Raw genomic sequence first — 16,452 nt, 5'->3', positions numbered from 1 at the left:
TGGGCTTCCATAACACCTCAGCAGTGCCACAGGCTGATTGCCTCCATGCCATGCCACATTGATGCAGTAATTAGTGCAAAAGGAGCCCCGACCAAGTATTGAGTGCATAAATTAACATACTTTTCAGAAGGTCGACATTTCTGTATTATAAATTCTTTATTCTAATATTTTAAGATACTGGATTTTTGATTTCCATGAGCTGTAAGGTGTAATCATCAAGATTACATGTTGATTGTTACTGTATTAAAGTCTAACCTCATGTGAGATGTCGTCTCTAGGTGTGAGCTGTTGACTGATAGCCGCCAGTGAAGCTTTATCCACCTCACGAATGCAGTTATTCAAAACCTCAATGGCATCATCACACTCCCTCTGTCCCGGAGCCTTTTCTCTGAGAACAAACACGAGCTCCATTATCAACAATGCACCATGTACAATACCTTCAACAGTTCCACTGACAGGTGTGTGTTGTATTCTGAAGGTTGTGTGAATACCTCATGTTGGTGATGACCTTCTTGATGGAGTCAGACACGGTTCTGGAGTGTCCTGCCAGCACGGACCATTTGGGTGGGTCTTTGGGGTTGACAGCCAGTGAGCGGGCAGTCTGGATCAGGCCTGTGGAGCTCTCCAACATATTCTTAGCAGCTGCTACGATGGGCTCCATTGCTGTCAGACCCTAAACTCACAGACAACACAACTTTATTCAAAAATAAATAAATATATGTAACCCACTAAGCAAATCGACTTACAGGGTAAACATCTGTGACAGTAGAAAAAAACGTATCGAGCAACCATACTAAATTGATACAATGATATCAATAATTACTTTACATTTGAGTACTTTGACATTTTGGTATTTAAATAACAAAATACACTGTGTCAACAGCTTGCTCGTGCAATTGACATTTTTATAAATATCACAGTAGGCATAGGTGATTTAACTGCCAACTTGACTGAACTGCAGACTATTAGTAGGCTGTACTATAATGAGGAAAATATAAAAAATCCACATAAAACTTTTAAATATTTTATAGCAACTGTTTCTATTTAAATGTTTTTAAATAATAATAATACAGTCAAAACTATATCAATGTTTTTAAATAATAAAATACAGGAAGACCAAAACTATGGTAATAAAAATCATTATCATTCAGAAAACATGGTTCATTTGTGTTATATGTACCATGGTTTTTAAAAACATGGTTCTTGCCACAAAAAATGGTTACATGGTTAATGCAAGGCTACTATGATAAAACCATTATAAGTTTTGTGGTTACTATGGTTATACTACAAATACAATAGTCAGTATACAACCATAATTGGATAATTTTCCTAAGGGATGGATAAAAGTAGTGTGAGGGAAAATAAATTGAGGGATAGAAAAACGTATTGCAAGGTAACACAAACTACCGCAAAAAATGCAAAACTACATCTACCTATCCTTTATGGGGCACCTAAAAAGTCAGAACTATCGGTTTTATAATACTAGTTTTTACTGCATTTAGTTTTGTTGTTTGTACCACACGTGTTTTACCAAATGGATATTGGTGTTAAAGCTACACAGATTCAAGGTGCCTTGATTCAAAGGCAATCACATTATAAAGCCAGTGATTGAGTTACATCATGGTGAACTGTCAAAACAGTAGAAAATGTACCTCTGGACTGATCTGTGCAGGTACACTGGCAAATTCAGGGTTTGAAGCAAAGGCGGTCAGATTATCCACAGCCTCAATGAGCGGTCCAGTGGCTTCCTTACACTTCTGCCTGTTTTCTTGGTTAAAGGCCCCATCAAGAGCCTGACATTACAGCACAAACAGACATTGTTAATAACAGAAACACAGTAGAGGGGAATTTCTCTTGTCTCAGAACTCACTTTAATGGACTTAACAAGGTTGGCGGTGCTGTTTGCCACCTCTTTGGCACTCTGGACGAACTGTCTCTTAGCAACAGGATTGGATGTTTTGGAGGAGGCGAGACGGCAGGCATTGCACAGGGATGAGGTGTGTTTAGCAACAATAGTGGCAGCAGAGAGGACCTTGGGAAATAAACGTTTTTATATATAAAATATTTATTTATTTTTTGGTCATTTTTAGTCATTGATTTCCTGTTCCTATGAAATTAAATAAAAGATCGATATGTCGGTCATGCCAATGTTTGGTGAGAATATTGGCATCAGATGATAACTGTGATTAACAAAAGCATGATCTCTCCCTTGTGTTCCAAAATCTACCAAAAGCCAATTAAAGTAATCATTGAAGACTTGTGAATACTACATTTCTACAATGCATCTAAAACTAAAAACTATTGATTTTTAATTATGCTGCATCCAAGCTGTCAGTGTAAGACAAAAGTTACTGAGTGCACCTTTAAATTAACCATCACATACTGTATACTGCACATCGGCCACTGTAAAATCAAAAAAAGCACTAGCAAGGTAAATACCTTTTCTAAAAAGTACAGTACTCCCAAGGTAGGAGTTCACCCCTCCCTTACAAAGACAGTCTGTTTTTTTCTATCTTCGGCAGGTATGACTGGAGCTGTTACCTGGGACTGGGTGCAGGCCGGGTCGACGAGGTTCTGACAGGCCATCTGAATAGACTGTTTGGCTCTGGCGAAATGAGAGGGGTCCACAAGACCCTTCTGCCCAGCATGACTGTTCGGGTCAGACACGCCCACAAGATACGCACCCTATGAGTGACACAACACATCACCGACCAATCAATGACCATGTTTTAAAGAATGAGAATACTAGTTCAGGTCTAGTGACATTCAGTGTCTCAGAACACACACAAGCTGATTCTGATCATTAGATATGTGCCCGAAGCTCATTTTCTTTAGAAAGGCATGAATAATGACTTCAAAACGAATAACAAAGACTCCTAATTAAAAGAAAATATATTCATATACTCATTACACAACAAGCAGTGATATTTTAATGAACATACATAAAATTACAATGGAATGTTGAGTCTGTGAAGCCAATAATGTGAACCTAAAAGAAAATGTACATGGCGTGATTGTGAGTGTCTCAAAACTCCGAACAAAGTAGTAACTAAGAGTACCACTAAAATAAGATTGTAGATCAGAGCTACTCAACTTTGGAAAGCTTAGGTGCTGCAAAGCTGGATCCGTGTAGCCTCGAGGGCCGCACTCTTAATTTTTATAGTAATTCCTATATATAATATATGTTTATTATATGGAAAGAAATTGGTACGTTTATTAACCAAAGTGACATTCAATTGATCACAATGTATAGTCAGGACATTAATAATGTGAAAAATTTGATAAAAATGTTCAGAACTTTGTCTTTGAAGAATATAGTGTACACCTTTGTATGAAATCTTTTTTGGCAATTTCAAGCATTGTAGAGCCTTCATTCCTCAAAACAACCATTGACTGAAGAGAAAGCGGTTTCTTTTTTGTCATTTATGACCTAATATTGACCTTAAAATATGCCAGTCTATTGCATACTGTGGCAACTCAAAAACAAACACAAAGACAATGTTAAGCTTCATTTAACAAACCAAATAGCTTTCAACTGTGTTTGATATAATGGCAAGTGATTTTCTAGTATCAAATGATCAATTTAGCATGATGATGGTGTTGGAGTGATAGCTGCTGGAAATGGTGTCTGTCTAGATTTGATCAAAAATGCCTTTTTTCAAATAGTGAAGGTGCTGTTTTTTACATCAGTAATGTCCTGACTATACTTTGTGATCAGTTGAATGCCACTTTGGTGAATAAAAGTACCATTTTCCTTCCGAAACAGCAAAACCTGTACATTATTCCAAACTTTTGGCTGCCAGTGTAAAAAAAATTATAGAAAGAATTATATATTTTATAATATTATATCATATTTTATCAAATAAGCCAATATGAAAGCCTTTAAATTAGTGGTGTAACAGTTCAATTTTCTCAACATCACACTTAACTCAAAAACAAGAGAGATATATCCACTATTAACTACAAAACTGCTCCAGATAGAAGTCATAAAGATTTCTTCACCCTCTTTAGTGATTTGCAGTGAAGTAACGCAGCTCACTAATAAGCATTAGCGTGACACTGTCTCAACGCATTTATTGAAGGATAAACTATTATTTATTTCCTGTTATGACTGTTATTACGATGAGCATGTATCTCAGTTGAGCTATTCAAACAGGTTTTGACAGATTCTCGCTGATAAGTGACTCTCAGGTGAGATTGAGAATGCGCATTCTTGATTGACAGATGCCGTGTGTGCGCACATATGTATTCTATGAACGCTCGTACAAACTGACCGCTGCTCTCATGAAAAATCCGCTATGATCTGATATATTCATTGTTGTGTATTTCATTTGTTGCATCCTTTTACAGTTAATTTCCCTTTCTAACTGTGCTTCTGCAATACAGCTACCGAAAATACACTTAAAAATGGACACCTCACAATTCATGCACATTTGATAGGCTATTGATAAATACATTTTTGACGATGAAATCATAACGCAGGCCGCAATAGACTGCTCGAGGTCCGCATGTGTTGAGTAGCGCTGTTCTAGATCATACATAAATTACATAAGTCCACTTTTTTCAAATGTCTACATTAATTTTCATTTTAAACCCTCCAAATGAGATATATGTTATATTTCCAATTAAAACAGGACCACATTTATTTATTTTTTAGCTATATATCTTTGCATATTTCAACAACTCTGAGTTATATGTTCTTGTTATGTCCACATCTGAGACAGTCAATCCGCGCATCTTATTACGTGGCTTGTTGAGAGCGTTATCGTGGAGACGGTGTGTGGAGGCTCACACTATTCTCAGAAGCATCCACGCACAACTCACCACACACCCCACATGAGAACCACATTATAGTGACCATGAGAAGGTTAACCCAATGTGACTCTACCCACCCTAACAAATGGGCCAATTGGTTGCTTAGGAAGCCTGAATGGAGTCACTCAGCATTTCCTGAATTCGAACTTGTGACTCCAGGGGTGGTAGTCAGCATCTTTACTTGCAGAGCTACCCAGGCCCCCAACACTTCCACTTTAACCAGCTCGTTTAGGTAGAGTTCCCATGCTGTGTGGAAGTCACGGCATGGTATCTCTATGTTCACAACATTTCTCAGAGAAAAAGAAATAGAAACATACATATCTTGTATGTTGACGCTGAGTGTTGGCAGTGTGTTCGCTCCTTTGTAGAAAATAAATAATAGTTTATAATTTTAGAACTTGCCATGTCATCCGCCAGATGCATCTTTAATTTGAATGTTTTCCAGCTAACCCGGTGTCCTCTAAAAAAGGTTTGGATAGAACATTTTTAACAAAGCTTCTCCTCATTCATTTTGACCTTTGTCAAATACCGTCATTAGCGGTGTGGTGCAACTTGCTGGAGGTTCAATCACTGCTGGTCTAAACACCCAGTTTAAAAAACAAAATGTATCAATAAGGAGAGTCCAATCATTGACGGTTCAGAACGGCCACTCTATTGACTGCAACAGTATCAGGTATGATCCCTACCACAATTACTTCCACTAATTATATACATAATGTTATAATATTGCACACATAATTCATTTATTTCATTGGGTTTTGTGATGCACAAATTCAGAGCACATGACTTTCTGTTACACTCGCGTCCAGACAATTGACAATAGCTTTTTTGTAAAAACCTGAGATCCCATTTCAGTCCCAATCAGTACCTGAAATCACAGATATCCTATGAAAATAATTGGAACTCACCTGTTCACAAGTCAAAACTAATTGTGTCTGAATAGGACAAAAGACAGCATAAGGAAAGAATTTCAGAAAGTGAATTTGTTTTTAGTGTTTGTTCATTTGATGTGCTCCAGGAACTGTTTGACGCATCACAGCACTGGAACATTTCATTAAACATGGTTTCATTAGGCTCATGCAGTGCAGTTGAGTGGAAAGTTTGTTTTTACCTGAGCAGCCGCCTCAGTGAGGCCACACAGTGCTTTAGAGGCTGAACTCACTGAGTCTCCAAACTCTGGTAAGTTACTGTTCTTGGCATTATGTGAAATCCCAGCCATGGCCTCACCCAACACCTGCACAAAAAAAAACACACAACATCAACAACTAACACACAAACATAAAACTAAACTAAATTAATTCTGCTGCATGATGGTTTGACTGGAAATAATAATAATCTCAAATTAAATAACCTTGGAGCTCTCCATCACACTGTCAATACAGTCAAAGTAGCCCAGATCATTGACGGCTTCTGTAGGGTTCTCCAGCATTCCTCCAACTGTCTGCGTGCACACACACACACACACACACACACACACACACACACACACAAACAAACAATCAACAAAACATATGTTGAAATTAAGCATGTACTGAACCAGAGGCACTTCTCATTATTCTCAATAGAGCAAAAGAACACTAGATTTGCACTTTCCGAATGAAACACCAGTGATTACAAGACAGGCAAAAAAAAAAGTTAAAAGTTTCAGGTTTTAGACATTGCTTCGTAGTTATGACACTTAGTACATGTCTTGTTTTCGGTCTGCTGCACACAACAATCAACTGTGCAGTATAATGGCAGATATAAATGGGTAAATGTAAGCAAGGAAGTCAAGGCCAATCTCAATTCAGAATGCAAGTACAGTACATTAAATAAAAAGGACCAATTGCAATTCAGTATGCAAATATTGAAATGGTGTCATTGCAGATGGTTACAGTTTTTAAGATGAACATTCTATCAGTGAAAGTCAATAAGGGATTTAAAATATGAAATTTCTTTAAAAGTATCCATTTTACAATAATTGACAGCACACATAAGACTTTTAAAACAAAGTTTGAATAGAGTCTGTTCATTTAGCGGTTTAAGTTAAATTAATTGCTGAAGTATAACACCTGAGGTTTTACAAAATCTGTAATTAAAGCATGTACTGCTTTGACGATATTTGCGATGGTTCACTTTCATATTGGAATTATCATACTTAACATTAGAAATTATTTGTTATTAAGTTGTAAACTCAGAATTCTATGAAAGCTCTTACTTGACTGTTGTTATGTCAAGTAAACAGAACCAAAACAGCAGCAGACTTAGCAGTTTAAGGTAGTTTACATTATATTTTTATTAGGGATTAAAATCTATAAAAAAATGTAAACTAATTAATCGTGATTAATCACAGTACATGGTAAATAAAAACAAACATTAAAATGCTATTAGAAATTGATTAGTCATCATTTATTTTAAAATTATGTAAAACTCTTTTGGCGTGAAAAGAGTTAGACACATTCGACAGGTATAAATCTTTGATAAAAGTATGTGTTTACATGCCATAAAATCAGTGGGCATGCTGTAGTTAAGAGTTTTCCAGTGGACTTTTTAATTATAGGATCAAATAGGCAGATTAAATGTAATAAAGTTTTATTGGCAAGATAAAGTTAAGATTCCATTGCCAATGCATTATAAGACATTATACATACACATATAGACCAAATGGAATGCTGAGGTTTGATTTTGCTAAGGTTTAAAATCTCAAAACTATTATTTTCTCTGGCTGCCATCTCTATTGTGCACATGATGAGTCTCTCGTGCAGGTTCATTTTTGATACAGATTCAGACAGTAAGAGAGCATTTTTAGACAATGCAATGAGGTACTGCAGCTTGCCTGTATCTCTCCCACACCTGGCTCACCACTTGCGGGTGAAGTCTCTATTCTCTGCAAAGTACATGTGCTCCCGTGTTTATTAAGTCTGAGACATGTGTAATGAATAGCCGCTTTTCAACTATTGGGCCAGTGCGAGTCAGGACTATCAACTGGCCAGCCAGGTCCAATAGACTCGGAACTCAAGCTGCAAGACCAAAATCGATCTGCATTCCCACCATCGGGCCAATAACTCTTCAGTGTTGCCCAAAAACCCACCCTTAATACACCACTGCGGTGCCAACGTCACACACCCCGCCCATTTCACAAGCAAGAGGAAAACGACTCGGTTACTAACGTAACCTCGGTTCCCTGAGAGGAGGGAACGACTATTGCGTAAGTAGCTTACGCTATGGGAAAACTCCGTTTCTCAAGAAATATTGAAGTCTTTATGTAAAACGCATTGCAGCTGCACAGCAGACAGTGATGAGCGAGGCAGCTCGGTCATTGGCTGTGCTGCGGCAACTGCTCGAACCAGTGACGGGCGACTTAGAACGCGCGACCAATGGGGCGCTGGTCCCGCGATTCGCAGGCTCAGAGCCTGCTGAAATTAGCATATGAGGGCTATATAATGAACGCCCTGTCATGCCAGTTCTTTTAGGTTCAATCGACTGAAGCTTAACTGACCAAGCACAGACACGGCAGCTTACGCTAATAGTCGCTCCTCCTCTCAGGGAACCAAGGTTACGTTAGTAACCGAAGTCGCTCCCTATCGAGAGGTCTCTCCTATTAGCGTAAGTAGCTTACGCTATGGGAACACCATGTAAAACGCCAGGCGTGCTGACTTCGCTCTATAAAGCCAGAGGCAGGTGCCTGAGCCTTAAAGCAAAGTGATATTCCACGAGCCGGCCAGCGGCGAAGCTATATAGTGGGGTATGACAGGGCGCCCTTGCCTTCAAGGTGGGGCGCTCCTTGTACAAACACAAGCACATATCTCATGTACTGAGCTTTTGTGTACTGGTACGCATAATAAACCCTCCAAGTCGGTCAGAGACGGACCTTATAAGGGAGGAGATGTTGCCCAGCATATACATACTCCAGTTCATTCCACAGTCAGACTGATAGAATGTTGGAATGCAGTGAGGGGACCTGTAGGTTATAAAATCTGATAAACGTCAAAGGCGAGGCCCAGCCTGCCGCCGCACAAATATCTGTGGGTATAAAAAAAAATGGGTATCCCACTCGACCATGCCCACGAGGAGGCCATGCTCCTCGTAGAGTGAGCTCTGACGCCTAAGGGGCATTGAAGGCCCTTGGCTCCATAAGCTAGCGCTATAGCATCCACTATCCAGCGCGATATTCGTTGCTTTGAGACAGCGAGACCCTTAGTTCGGCCGCCAAAGCATACGAATAATTGTTCCGCCTGTCTGAACAGGGCAGTACGCTCCAAATATACTCTGAGCGCCTGACCGGCAGAGTAAATTTGCATCACCTTCGCCTGCTGAGGACGATAGCGCTGCCAGAGATATCACCTGTGCTCTGAAGGGTGTAGAGAGCACCTTAGGAATATACCCGTGTTTTGGCCTAAGGACAACTCTGCAGTCGTTAGGTCCAAATTCCAGGCAAGCAGCCTTGATGACAGCGCTGCAGGTCGCCCACTCTTTAACTGAAGCGAAGTGCCAGCAAGAGCGTGGTTTTGAGCGAGAGCTGCTTGAGGTGCACGGTTCGGAGAGGTTCGAACGGGCACCTTTCAGTGCGCCCAGGACCGCGGGCCAGGTCCCAGATCGGCACCGAAGGTGGGCGAGGAGGGTTCATCCTCCTAGCTTCTTAGGAAACGAACGATCAGATCGTTTTTTCCTAATGAATGTCCTTTATCAGGATTGTGTGACGCCGCTATGGCAGCCACATAGACTTTGAGCGTGGAGGGTGTGCGCCCGCCTCCAGCAGCTCCTGCAAAATGGCGAGTACACTTGGTATCTCGCGACGCTTTGGGGTTCAAGCTCTTGGTATCACACCAGTCACTGAACACTTTCCACTTTTGGGCATACAAGCGCTCGAGAGGGGGCTCGTGCCTCAGTAATGGTTTTCAGAACTCCACTGGGGAGGTTCTCGGGAACCCGTTGAGGGGCCATGCATGGAGGGCCCACAGATCGGGGCGGGGATGAAGAATCATCCCGCTGGCCTGTCCGAGGATGTCTTGCCTCAGCGGAATCGGCCATGGGGCAGATTGCATCATCTGTACCAGCTCTGGAAACTACGTTTGTTTTTTCTACAGTGGGGCTACCAGGAGCACTGCACATTTCACCTCCCTGATCCGACTGATGACCTGAGGCAGCATCGCGATCGGGGGAAAAGCATCCAAGGGGCGGCTCGGCCAAACTTGGGCGAGCGCGTCCATGCTTTTTGAGAAGAAGAGCGGGCAGTGCGCGTTTTCCTTGGAGGCGAAGAGGTCGACCTCTGCCTCGCCAAAGGTTCGCCATAACCACTGAACCGTCAGAGGGTGGAGAGACCATTCTCCTGGGAGAACTTTGTCTCTGGATAGCATGTCCGCTCCTTGGTTCAGGACGCCTGGCACGTGTGCTGCCCTTAGCGAGCGCAGGTGGTGTTGTGACTATAGGATGAGCTCCCTGGCCATAGAGTGCAGGAGCTCGACCTGAGTCCACCTTGGCGATTTATATACTAAACTATCAGTCATGTTGTCCGCTCGACAGGACGTGTTCGTTTTGCAGGTACGGAAGCAGGGCTCTGAGAGCCAAGGCGACTGCTTTCATTTCCAGACAGTTTATGTGTAGGCGCTTTTCCGGGTTTGATCAAAAGCTGGAAACAGGCCTGCCCTCGTAAAGGGCCCCCCATCCTATTTTGGAGGCATCTGTCGTGATCATTTTTCTCCGCAGATTCACGCTCAGACTCACGCCGGTTTGATACCAGTTTATGGCTTTCCAGGGCGTCAGGGCTTTTATACAGCCGTGATTCGCTCTGATCAAAAAGTGGCCCGAGCGCCACGCGTGAGTGGGGACACGGCTCTTGAGCCAGCTCTGGAGAGGACGCATGGGCAACAATCCTAGCTGGAGTACTAGAGTCTAGCACTATTCCCAGAAAATAAATATTCTGGCTGGGGGATAGCAAGCTCTTTGCAAAATTTATTCTCAGACCCAGGCATTGTAAATGGCTGATAGTCCAAGATCTGTGTGTCATTAACTGAACCTCTGATTGTGCTATGATCAGCCAATCGTCGAGGTAATTCAGTATCCGCACTCCCCGCTGTCTCAGGGGGGAAAGTGCCGCGTCCATACATTTCGTGGAATGTACGGGGGCCAATGATAGGTCGAATGGTAGTACTGTGTACTGGTATGACTGTCCCTCAAAGCTTAATCTCAGAAAGGGCCTGTGGTGAGGCTCTATCGGGATGTGAAAGTAAGCGCCTTTCAAATCCACTGATAGAAACCAATCCCCGGGCTGAACTAGCACAAGGATATGTTTGGTTGTTAACATTCTGAACGAGCTAATCATTAACGCTTTGTTCAGATGTCTGAGATCCAGGATGGGGCGAAGGCCACCGCCCTTTTCGGACGAGAAAATAGCGGCTGTAAAAACCCGCCTCGCTCAAAGAGGGAGGAACAGTTTCTATAGCTCCTTCTCTATCAGTTTGAGCACCTCGGTGCGTAGAACATGTGACACATCTTTCCTCACTTTCGTCTCGACCACCGCTGAAAAGCCGGGTGGTCTGCGAGCTGAATTGAAGTGAGTATCCGTGTTTTATTATGTTCAAAACCCATTTCAGCATGTCGGGATTTTTTCCCAGGCTTCTGCTCGCGACAGATATGGGCTGAATGCCGGCTGGGGCGTGTCGCAGTGATGTATGGGCCCCGCCGCAAATCGCTTCGTGCTAACACAGAATCTATGGCTCTCAGAGGCGCAGGTGCGCGCTGAGCAGCCGTGATTGAGTGCCGAGTGCAGAGGTGCATGTGAGAGTACAGGCACATGCGCTATTTCCGAAATGCTCACAGCATGAGTCGGAGAGGTGCTTGAAACTGTATGAACAGTGTTTTGAAGTGGGGTGCATTCATCATTATGGGCACGCTACCACATTCATAAAGCTTTCCAGATTTAGCTGGGAGTTTCTTAGCTCGCGCATTGCATCTGTGATGTTTGCGGCATAGCTGTTTGAAACTGTGTGGGTAGCTGTGTGTAGGGGTGCGTGCAATACGGCAGGCACATGCGCTACACTTATAGCACTTCCCGCTTTTACTGGGGAAGTGTTTATAACTGTGGGAACAGTGCTTGTGTGTAGTGGTGCATACATGACAATAGGCACACGATCTACATTTTTGAGACATCCAGCCTGAGCTGGGGAGGTGTTTGGCACTGTTTGGACAGTATTGATATGTGGGAATGCGCACTTTAGTGTGGACATGTGAACCCTTAGTGACACAGGCAGAAAATGACTCTTTGGTGATTTCTGTGTGTCGCGGAAAACGGCGCTTGATTGCAGATGAGCGAAGTTTTATGACTGGCCCATTGACTGCTGTATAGACATTTCCAGCCGCCTGTAAGGGGACTGGGTAATGTTTTAAATGTTTGCGAGGAGCGGTCCGGCATTTGCGAGACGCGTGACTCTCTCTTTCTTCCTGCTGCTAGGAAGACTTACGAGGCTCTGTGTTCAGGGTGATTCTGGGTCGAGGGCCTCGCTGCTCCTGCGGCTTTCTTCGGCCAGCGGAACGCTGAACGGCGCCGAAGCGCCCTTTTCAGGTCTGCTCTTCGGCTGGGAGACGGGCGGCTCTGCCCTGGCTCGCTGCTGCTGCTGGGGCGGTTTTTGAGATGAGCTGGAGCGCTTAGGCAGGAAGTGATGCATAGCTTGCGAATCCTTCCGCCTCAGTGAAGCGCCCATGAAATCTCTCACCGTAGGTCCGAACAGGCCGCTCGGAGTGACAGGTGCGCCAAGGAAGGGTGCCTTATCCGCGCCCTTCATCTCCGCATGTAGCCACAGATGGCGCCAAGGACGATCAAATTAGCCATGGCCCGCCAATGGATTGGGCTGTGGCTTTTGTGGCTCGCAGAGCTACGTCCGTAGCACTGCGCAGGTCCTTAAAGCGCCGGGTTCAGGTCCAGACTCGCCCATAGAGCGGAGAAGTTTGGCCTGAAACACTTGTAGAACCGCCATCGAATGCAGCGCTGACGCAGCTTGACCGGCGGCGCGTATGCGCCGACCAGTGAGAGCTGATGTGGTTCTGCACGGCTTCGATGGGTGAGAAGCTCTGGCCTTCCATCCAGCGGTGGAGGGTGGGCATAGATGGTTGGCCACAGTCTCCTCTAGGGGCGGAGTTGCCTCGCATCCGCCCTGAATGAGTGCAGCTTCTGTGTGGTCCAGACCCAGGCAGCGAGTGCAGATGGTGTGCCGATCTCCGTCGGAAAGAGGGCCTCTGCACGAGGCGCAGGCTGAAGGCATTTGAAACAACGCCTGGAAAATAACTCTTTTACTCTTAAAAGCGTCGCGGGGGCGAACGCTTGTTCAGTAAAGGATATGCGATGCGCGCCGGATGGCGTAGCAGAAGGCTTCGAAGGCGGCTGAAGATGCCGGCATCCTCTCAGCAGTCCCACTGTAAGCTTGTCCACGGCGGCGAAAGACTCCAAAAATCCGGAGGATCCAGCGAAGAGAAGGTCTTCGCTGAAGGAGATTAAATCTAAAAGAACTGGCATGACGGGACGTTCATTATATAGCCCTCATATGCTAATTTCAGCAGGCTCTGAGCGCAGTCGAATCGCGGACGCGCCCCATTGGTCGCAGCGTTCTAAGTCGCCCCGTCACTGGTTCGAGCAGTTGCCGCAGCACAGCCAATGACCGAGCTGCCTCGCTCATCACTGTCTGCTGTGCAGCTGCAATGCGTTTTACATAAAGACTTATGAAGACTGAGTTTTCCCATAGCGTAAGCTACTTACGCAATAGGAGAGACCTCTCGATAGGGAACTCAAGCTAAGGCATCATGTTATCTAGTTATCTACAATAACGAGTTAATATCAGATGTAAACAGCAAGATAAGTTAGCGCTGACAACTCACCGACTATAACTGTCCCGAGTTGTCTCCCAACTATCAGCGGGACACTATCTAAGATATAGACATAGACAAGTCCAAGATGGCAGCCCATGTTGTAGCAGTGTTGTTGTGCCTGTAAGCGCGGACTTGTTTGTGAGCAGCGTCGTGTGACTTCGTGACGGTCGAGCATCGGATCTTGGGCCTGGTCCGGGGGAGATCTGTGTCTCGCTGTAGGCGTGCACGGTTTGAACTTCAGCAGCGGCAGCGCCTCGCCACTTTTCGCCTCGAGTCCCTTTGCAAGGGCTTGTCTGCGGTTGCCTAGCTGTGGTGGTATTTTCATCAGTTTGGCGGCTCAAGTTTGCAGTGTTGTCTGCCGACGGAGGATCTGTGTTGCGGAGGATTCTCAGTACGCGTTGCCTCGTTCTATGGGGTTACCAGAGTTCTACGGCTGGGGTCTCCTGAGGACAATGTGGCGTTTATCAACTGCATGCATGCTCTTAGCGGGTCTACTCTTCAGTTTGCCTAGTCAAGTTTACATCGGAGACAGTAGGTCTGTTTATGACTCATCGTTTACGTGCAATTCACCATTTGTACATGTCGGCGGCTGGACAAGCAGTGGACTGTTTACAAACATAGTTCCCTCTAAACAAAATCAGTTCATGTTGTTTCCTTTAACTTTTATATATGCAGATTTGATTAGGTGTGCTTTAACTAAGGAAGCAAACTACTGTATTAATTATTCTTCCCGTGTGGGTCCCACTAAAAGAAATTATGTAGTAAACAAAACAGCTAGACGAAAGAGATTCATAGTTCTTATGTTACTAATGTCTGGGAACGTACTGCCAAACCCAGGGCCATATAATACACGTGCCTCAACTTTTACTACCCCAACCGAACTAAAATCCAGGTCAGGATTGGGTTTTATCCATATTAACATCCGTAGTTTGCTGCCTAAATTAGACATGGTTCATATCTGGGCAAGAAACACAAACACGGATGTTATAGTATTATCTGAATCTTGGCTTAACAAAACTATTTTAGATAAAGAGATCAGTATTACTGGTTATAACGTTTTTAGAGCTGACAGATCAAAAAGGGGTGGGGGGGTTACAATTTACGTTAAAGAGTGTTATGAGACTACAATGCTACTCTCTGAATCAATAGTTAAACAGCATGAACTTCTAGCTCTTAATTTGACTGTTTCAAAGACATGTAAACTCACAATAGTTGGTTGTTATAGACCTCCATTAGCTACCAGCGATGCTTTATCTTCTTTGAAGCATTCTTGGCTTCCTTGAATTATAAAGAATTATTATTAATGGGTGATCTTAATTTGAACTGGATGCACCACGTATCTGATGATTTTAAAGCGTTTTGCGACACTTATAATCTTTTTCAACTGGTGGATTCACCTACCAGACCTAATTTAAAATTCCCTGAAAAATCCACATTATTGGGTCTTGTTCTCACAAATGCCCCTCATAAATATTCTTTAGCTGCCGTGTTTGCAAATGATATTAGTGATCATTGTGTTGTTGCGGTAGCTAGAGATACTAAATTACCCAAGCAGAAACCACGAATTATCGCTCTATGAAACACTGCAATAAACAGGGTTTTTTTAGATGATCTTGCTCAGGTTGATTGGAATATAACTATGTCAATCCTGGACATTGAAAGTGCATGGAAATATTTTTATGATAATTTTATTTTGATCATTAACAAGTATGCACCTTTAAAAAAATACAGAGTCAAATGCCGGGATAACCCATGGTTTTCAACCACATTGTCTGACCGTATTCACGAGCGAGATGCTGCATGGGCTAGGGCCAGACAAACCAATTTAAATCCTGATTGGTTGTATTTTAAACAGCTTCGCAACAAATGTACAGTTACAATCAGAAAGGCAAAAGCAGAGTATTTTCTTGATAAAGCCTCAGTAAATACCAGTAAGTTTTGGAAAAGTGTGAAGCTTTTGACTGGTAATGGATTTGTTTCAGGTCTTCCCCCTTGTATAACAAAGGATTGCACTAAAATAGTAGATAAACTACAAATGCTCAATTGTTTTAATAGTCACTTTATTGGATCCGAGTCTCAGATTAATAATTATAATGTAAATTCTGAATTCCTTAATGCAGAGCATAATTTATGGACAACAGAGTTTGTTTTTAATCATATTAACCCTTCTGATGTTTGCGCTGTACTAAAAGATCTTGATGTAAACAAATCATCAGGTCCTGATCTTATTGAACCATTGTTTTTAAAAATAGCGGCTGTTATTATCTCACCGCCATTGACGCATTTGTTCAATCTTTCTTTAACAACTAATAAAATTCCACAGATCTGGAAGTCTGCATTCGTGGTTCCTTTGTTGAAAGGGGGTGACTCTAGTTCACTAGATAACTATAGACCGATTTCAAAGCTTTGCATTTTATCAAAACTTTTGGAAAGAATTATCAGTGACCAACTGATACAGTATTTACAGATGCATAAGCTGTTGACTATCAACCAATCAGGATTTCGTAAAGAACACAGCACTATAACGGCTGTCCTGAAAGTTGTAAATGACCTTGTTGGGTCCTTAGATGAAAAACAACACTGTGCATGCCTTTTTATTGATTTATCTAAAGCGTTTGACACTGTGGACCATGACATATTGTTGGAAAGACTTAGAAGTGTAGGGTTGTCAGTTAATGTAGTCTCGCGGTTTAAGACGTATTTAAAGGGAAGAACCCAATGTGTGCAGGTGCAAGGTATTAAATCTGACTTAAAAGAAGTGGTTAAGGGAGTTCCCCAAGGATCTGTATTGGGGCCATT

General features: G+C 43.0%; 1 protein-coding gene across 1 annotated transcript in view; it reads right to left on the bottom strand.

Moving 5' to 3' along the window:
• The window catches only part of LOC127636984 (talin-1-like), a 180,469-nt gene that overhangs the window by 82,650 nt on the left and 81,367 nt on the right, over positions 1-16,452 (bottom strand). Inside the window, 7 exon segments of the mRNA XM_052117803.1 lie at positions 256-388; positions 492-673; positions 1,653-1,793; positions 1,871-2,032; positions 2,542-2,685; positions 5,927-6,049; positions 6,167-6,256. Coding sequence (XP_051973763.1) covers positions 256-388; positions 492-673; positions 1,653-1,793; positions 1,871-2,032; positions 2,542-2,685; positions 5,927-6,049; positions 6,167-6,256 — 975 coding nt within the window.

The sequence above is a fragment of the Xyrauchen texanus genome, chromosome 44, assembly GCF_025860055.1.
Source record: "Xyrauchen texanus isolate HMW12.3.18 chromosome 44, RBS_HiC_50CHRs, whole genome shotgun sequence".
Lineage (NCBI taxonomy): Eukaryota > Metazoa > Chordata > Actinopteri > Cypriniformes > Catostomidae > Xyrauchen > Xyrauchen texanus.
The sequence above is the reverse complement of the archived record's forward strand: the minus strand, read 5'-3'. Positions and strand labels throughout refer to the sequence as shown.